The sequence below is a fragment of the Cucurbita maxima genome, unplaced genomic scaffold (assembly GCF_002738345.1).
Source record: "Cucurbita maxima cultivar Rimu unplaced genomic scaffold, Cmax_1.0 Cma_Scf00038, whole genome shotgun sequence".
In the NCBI taxonomy this organism is placed as follows: domain Eukaryota; kingdom Viridiplantae; phylum Streptophyta; class Magnoliopsida; order Cucurbitales; family Cucurbitaceae; genus Cucurbita; species Cucurbita maxima.
This window is the reverse complement of record NW_019272054.1, coordinates 1998635-2005413: the sequence shown is the minus strand read 5'-3', so window position 1 is coordinate 2005413 and position 6779 is coordinate 1998635. Positions and strand designations below refer to the sequence as shown.

Genomic DNA, 6779 nt, shown 5'->3' with positions numbered 1-6779 from the left:
TTTTTTTTTTTTTTTTTTTTTTTTTTTTTTTTTTTTCTTTTTTTCTTTCTGGTTAGTCGAATTGAAGAAGCAGATCTGTTGTTCCCTTCAATTGTCTAACAAGACCGAGAGCTGCGTTGCATTTAAGGTGTGTATTTTGTTTCTCTCCGTTTGAATCTTTTTGGTGTTGATTCAATTTGTGTGATTTCGTAATTGATCTTTTCTCCAGTGAAGTGATTTTGTGCTTGTAGTATGAAGGTGTTCTGGATTTGGAATGTAAGCGTGTGCACTTCCAAATCACTTCTTTTCTTTTTCCTTTTTGTCACTCTCTCTTGATGTATCTGTCTGCGCTAGATCACGCTGTGAAATTTGTTGATTTCGTCGATTTTCAATTTGCTCGCGTGTTTCTCTGTTTCTGTAATTCATTATTTATTGGCAAATTTAGCAAAGATTAAAGCTCGTAATTGATGACTTTGTTCCGTGTTTGTTGTCCACTTAACCCGAATTTTATACTTTTGTAGGTGAAAACTACGAACCCTAAAAAGTACTGCGTTCGCCCAAACACTGGAATTGTCTCGCCACGATCAACATGCGACGTTATAGGTGCCAAATGCCAAATATATTCATTCCAATACTTAATTTTCAAATAAGTTTTTTGGTTACTGATATAAGAATCACTTGGTTGTGTAGTCACAATGCAAGCCCAGAAAGAGGCTCCTCCTGATATGCAATGCAAAGACAAATTCCTCCTTCAGAGTGTTAAAACCGCTGATGGCGTAACCGCAAAGGATATCAATGCAGAAATGGTACATACATATATGATGAATGTTTAAAGCTTGTGGTTAGTATTAGCATTTTACTTTTATTTAAGAGCGTGGGTTTTGCAGTTCAATAAGGAGGCTGGGCACGTGGTTGAGGAATTCAAATTGAAAGTCGTTTATGTTTCTCGACCGCAACCACCTTCTCCAGTTCCAGAAGGTTCCGAAGAAGGGTCCTCCCCAAGAGGTTCTTTTTCAGAGAATGGAAACTTCAATGATGCTGATTTGAATACTGTGAGTAGTTCGGTTCTGTTTTTTTCCCTTTTTCGTTCAACTGCACAGTTGATTGACGCACCTTCACCTTCCATTGGCAGGCCACGAGGGGATACGTTGAACGGTCGGAGCCACAGGATAAATCTGCCGAGGTAAAAAATAGGATGATTGTTGGTATGCTCTAGGTGTAGAGTTTTATGCCTGCAGATATAGATGATTCTCTTCTTTTCTGTAGCTTTGATACCTGGTTATGTACATCTTGTGGTGTATTTTCTCCTCCTAATGCCATTTTATTTATAAAAAAATTATTAGATAGAACTCGATGCTAATATATGACCTTGTGATTAGAGTGTCACTCCGAGAAGTAAACAAAATTTTCTTGGGACAGTATTCCATGGTAGTTGGCGATACACTTGTGAAGTTTTGTGTGTACATGTTACATGATAGAAGTTTTTATTTAATAAAGAGTTAGGATAGGATACGTCCACTTGGAGCAAACCTTCGATAATTCTTTAGACTTAAAACAATTTTTTATTGATAAAAGAGTGATGGTATATTCCTGTGTTGTTTCTCTGTATTTGAACTGTTTCCAAAGTTTCCTGGCAACTAATTGATTCTCTAAAGTATGTTTTATGCATTTGGTTTGGTTTGCTTGTTCGATGAACGATGTCAAATTCCACGGACTCTCTGTTCCCTGGCGTCACTCTCCAACTAATTTTTCTTACCTAGCTAATCAATCGTTAGTCTCTTTTGCCCAAAGATGTCTAAGCTAAGCTCAGAACATGGTGTCTGCCCCCCCTTTTATAATGGGAAACTCTATCCCTTCACTTCAGAATTTTTCCGTTGAAACCTGAAAAGTACCATAATTCATAAGTCCAACAACCTTTGGATCCCTTCTCCTTGTTCCTTTAAACAAAAATGTTGTTGTTCTTCTTTGTTTGTCAAATGTTCTCAAACCTTTATCATGGTTCTCAGATGTTTTTAAATTATTTGGCACTACACAGATGGTTTGATTGACTAAATCTTGGGCCACTGCAGCTATTTGTGTACGTGTGTGTTTTTGTGTATTCATATGCTGTACTTTCTGCTTCTACCAAGCTGCGTATTTACGGCTACTTAGTACGTGCAGGCTAGAGCCCTCATAGCCAAACTCACAGAGGAAAAGAATAATGCCATGCAACAGAATAACAAACTTCGTCAGGAATTGGTAAGAAAATGGATGGTTTGAAGCTTCACTGGATACAATTTTGCTCGAGTTTCCTATATGATTACATGGGAAACAATGCCTTTACTTTTGAGATATACATGCAAAGTTTCTACGTCTCTTTGCCTGAATACCATTCGACGATTATGCAAATGAAATATTTCTATAACATTGAACGTGCGGTTGCAAATAAAATTATAACCAAATTTGATTCTCATTTTCATGAAATATTAGAATACCAGGTCTACATTAGTTTCTTACGTTGGATGTCTGCATCGTGCAGGAACTTTTGAAGCGTGAAGGCAGGAAAAATGCCGGTGGCGTCTCCTTCCTGTTTATCATATTAACCGGATTGATTGGAATCATCTTTGGCTATATTATGAAGAAGACTTGAGAATCTCTTTGCAGCAAACTGGATTATATCATTATATCTTACATGATGAAAGGAAGGGAACTACTAATGTTCTTTGGGTGGATCTGTAGCAAGTTTTAATTTGTTGAAGTAGCATATTGTTAGGTGGTGTTCAAGAATTTGTAGTTGCTGAATTTGCAAGGTAGCACACTCTAAATGTTACTTAAAAGAGTTTTTCCCCCTCTACTCCCCCCTTCTGTTGCCATTCAACTTATTATATTTGGTGACACTGTTGATTTAATAATCTTACAGCCTCCATTGATCCCTGATTTGAAGTTTATATTTTAGAATGAACCAAATCACCTGATAAGCTCGATCCGTAGCTCGGGCATTTGATTACATTATTTACAAGGATAAAATTGTTTTGTATCCCATTATGATTTGCAATACCATTGATAAGAACTCACAAACTCTGAATCCGTTTCTACACATGCTACATATGAGCACGATGGTGTTAAGCAAATGAATCTAATCTGTTACCTTAGACGTAGAGAGAGTAAAAACCAAATCTTGCTGCACATCGAAGTCCTACAAGAGCTTCCCTGACTGAAGATGGCAGAAAGACAGAAAAATACTGATACAAAACATCGACATCGATGAACGTCACCTTATCTGTACACAAATATTGTCGAGATGAACTGCAAATTACACATTCCATAAGTGCCCAGATAAATTTCAGCCACAGTGAATCAAAATTTTCAGGAGTGCTTCGAACATAAAACAATCCTCCGGGATTTTTCATTTCAGAGCTTTGGAATGCATCTTCATTATAAGATGCAAATTACATTTTACACTTCGGAATTTGTACTTCAAGAAATCATCATAATATACTGGAAGTCAGTATCCTTTAGAAACTGCGAGCTAAAGCCAAGATTGATATTAATGATCCTGAAAACCTGAATCATATCTTCTGGATTTCCACCTACATAGAAAGGAGAGATGCCTTAATTCTTCCGGGAAAGTTTATTAGTTAATGAACTAAAGATTAAGCACTAATGACGTCCCAAAACCCATCAGTAGGGCCTAATAATCATCCGGAATGCAGCTTCCCTAACTAATTACTAATATATCTCTCTAATAACATTCCTATCACATAACATAGTTCTCAGCAGAATTCAAGTTCGCTGGAAAAATAGGACTCCCTTTAATGTAATCATTTAGAACACCATTAGAAATTAATCCTAAGTCTTGAGGAATACTAATATGGAATCTAACCCAAGGGAAAGTTTTGGAATGGATTATCTTGATGATCAAGATCAAAAGTAAAGAAAACTTGTTTCTAAACTCATGATTCGAATCTCTCCACAAAAGATTTGATCAAATATCACTTGAACGACTCTACCATGCAATAGAAACACAAGAATTTACCAAGTAAAAGCTTAGCTCTCAACAAAGCTAAAATAGAAATTCTAATCTCTTCGATTCTAAAATGTGATACTAAAACAATAACATGAATGACTATTTATTCTTACCTATGGTTAAGTGAAACTAATTGTAACTTATAATTTAAAGAAGATTCTCTAAAACTTAAAAAAATACAATAGAACCTTATTTCATATTCTAATACTCTAACATGACCTCTCTAACAAAGTAAAGGACAAAGACAGAAAATTGTTGTTAGCTTAGCTTACCTTCTGGATGATGAATCTCTTTCCCTTGAAGCTGTTCCACTCTTTCCACTTCTCTCTGCAATTAAAGCACGCTCCCTTCCCTTCTCCTTCTGCTCTCGTTTCAAACGCTCGGCCCTCAATTCTTCCAAGGTCTTTTTTCCTCCTTTTTTTACATTTTCGCTCACTACTCTTGACGATGAAGCGTTTTGATCACTCTCAGCATCATCCTTGCTACGCCGCTCAAGGTACCATGGCAACTTGACACCCTTTCCAGCAACACCATAACCTAACTTATACTTTTCATCTTCAGCTGTAATAACCCTTTTTTCCACTTCTTCCTTCTTCATCCTCTTCTTCTTAGACCCATCTTCACCTCCCTCATTCTCTGAACTCTTAACTGGGTCAAAAATTTTGATGCCTTCAAACAGATTTAGGTGACCAGGTTTCAGGTCTGTTTCTACAGGCTTTGTAGTGTCAATTACTGGAGCTATACCCCGTGCAGTACGAAGCTGCTCGAGACGAAACTCAGCATCCCTTTTCCTAGACTGCTCACGTTTAAGCTGTTCTTCTTTGGCTGCAGCTTCTTCATCTCGCCGCACTTTCTCTCTGTTCTCATAGTTGTACACATTCCACCGCTTTTGGGGAAGAATATTTAAACCTCCATGACCCCCCATAATCACCAAATCTAAGAAACTAAGATTATGATTCACCTGTAGGCTATAACAATTAAAAATAAGTGTCTGAAACAATAACTGGATGCAAAAGGCAGATGAAAAAGAAAAAACCAATTGCCAAGCAGCATCCAGAAATTATGCAAAAACTAACCAGGAAGGAAAGAAGGAGCCCCAGGGAGCCAAAATTAGGGTTTCTAAGGCAACACGTAATTAAATTTGATTTCGAGATCAGAAATAGGAACTTCTTCGTTTGCAACAGAGAATAAGGGCACACATCAAACACCAATAGAATTAAGATATTACATTTCCGAAATTCAAAACGACTCGACTCTTCACAAAAACCATTGATCTTCCAATTCAAAGCTCAGATCGTTCATCTATTGTATCTATCGGATTAGGAAACCGGGAAAGAATTTAAGATAGGAAATCATTATTTACCCTAAAAATTAGAGCAAAATTAGCAGAAGAAAACCTGAATCAGAAGCAAGAAGAAGCCGCGGGGCGGACAAATACTTCCAATGGAAATGATCAGAGATTGAGAAGGTCGAAGTGAAATTACCCAAAAATTGAAGGTAGCGTTAGGGCGACTGCTTGAATATATTGGCGGAAAGCACGTCGTCAGGCTCTTGTAATTCAGAGAGAAATTCTCAAACTCAGACCTTTATTTGGTTAAATTATATTATAAAAAATATATTAATAAAAGTACCCTTTAAGTTTTATATATTTAAAAATTTTGAAAAATTAATCAAAAATATTTTTACCATATTTAAAAAATATTCATAAAATTTAAAAAATAAAATTAAACTCTTAACCTTTATAAAAATAAAATAAAAAAAAAGCGATATGAATACAAATAGTCAAACCTTATAAATTATTTTAAAAAAATTTAATGTTACTTCTGAAAGTTCATAGACATATTTAATACATTGAACTAAGTTGATATCTTATTTTTAATTTTTTTTTAAAATTTAATGTTATTTTTGAAATTTTTTTAAAAATTAAAAGATATTAATTAGAATAGTTGATTTTACAATAAAATATTAATGATTTTCATTTAAAAGTAATAAAAATGGTGCTTTTACATTATTTTTTTATTTTCACTTTTTATTTTTAGGAAAAATACAATGCAATTTATAGTATTTACTTGTTATTATCTTTAATTTCTTATTTTTAAGCAGAAAAGGATAAATTTTAATGTAGAAATTTAAATACTTAATTGATAAAAACGAGTATAACTTTATTGTAAAGGAATAAACTTTTTATAAAAAAAATTATAAGTACATATATGTATAAAAAATAAATTAATTAAATTTTATAAATTGTAAAATAAAATTCTAAAAAATGAGTGTGTATATATATATATATATATATATATTTATTTATTTATTGAAACATAAAAAAGGGAAATTTTAAAAGCGCCTTTTGTGTGCCTTAATTTATGCTTTTAAGTTGGAAGGATAAATTGCTGGAAGACTTGGGAGGTAGAATGGGGCCCACCAGAAATGCCACGTATTTTGGGTGGGTGAATTAGATGATTAAAAAGATTTTAGTTAAACTATTTCAAATTTCAAAACTACCGAAAATAAAACAATTTTTAATCATTTAATTTAGGGGAAAAAACCTAATTGAGTCTCAAAAAAGTTCTCATCATTATTATTTTTAATTAAAATCAAAGTAAAAAAAAGTTACTAAAAAAAAATTAAATAAATTGATAATCTATTATTCTTGAGAAATTTGTTAGTTATTCACTTAATTATTGTTTTAGTCATTAATTTAATTAGTTAGTATTTGTTATATTATGTTATATTATTTATTAGCTATTCACTTAATTGTTTATTAGTCATTTGTTTTTTTTTTTTTTTTTTTTTT

The 6779-nt window shown here is 33.5% G+C and overlaps 2 protein-coding genes across 5 annotated transcripts in view; one reads left to right on the top strand and one right to left on the bottom strand.

The window, feature by feature from the left end:
- LOC111468836 (vesicle-associated protein 1-2-like) overlaps window positions 1–2895 on the top strand; it is a 3800-nt gene extending 905 nt beyond the window's left edge. Inside the window, exons 2-8 of the mRNA XM_023113955.1 lie at window positions 57–127; window positions 501–582; window positions 670–785; window positions 867–1031; window positions 1112–1162; window positions 2140–2217; window positions 2498–2895. Coding sequence (XP_022969723.1) covers window positions 57–127; window positions 501–582; window positions 670–785; window positions 867–1031; window positions 1112–1162; window positions 2140–2217; window positions 2498–2608 — 674 coding nt within the window. The 3' untranslated portion in view covers window positions 2609–2895. The remainder of the gene's footprint in view (window positions 1–56; window positions 128–500; window positions 583–669; window positions 786–866; window positions 1032–1111; window positions 1163–2139; window positions 2218–2497) is intronic.
- A 230-nt stretch (window positions 2896–3125) lies between these two features.
- Window positions 3126–6779, bottom strand: part of LOC111468837 (leukocyte receptor cluster member 1 homolog) — an 8140-nt gene continuing 4486 nt past the window's right edge. Inside the window, exons 2-4 of one of the 4 annotated variants that reach the window (XM_023113956.1) lie at window positions 5383–5569; window positions 4258–4953; window positions 3126–3548 (exon numbers count right to left, since the gene is read on the bottom strand). In XM_023113956.1, the coding sequence (XP_022969724.1) occupies window positions 3506–3548; window positions 4258–4910 (696 nt within the window). In that variant the 5' untranslated portion in view covers window positions 4911–4953; window positions 5383–5569 and the 3' untranslated portion in view covers window positions 3126–3505. The remainder of the gene's footprint in view (window positions 3549–4257; window positions 4954–5382; window positions 5570–6779) is intronic. The other 3 variants (XM_023113957.1, XM_023113958.1, XM_023113959.1) reach the window with 3 other exon arrangements.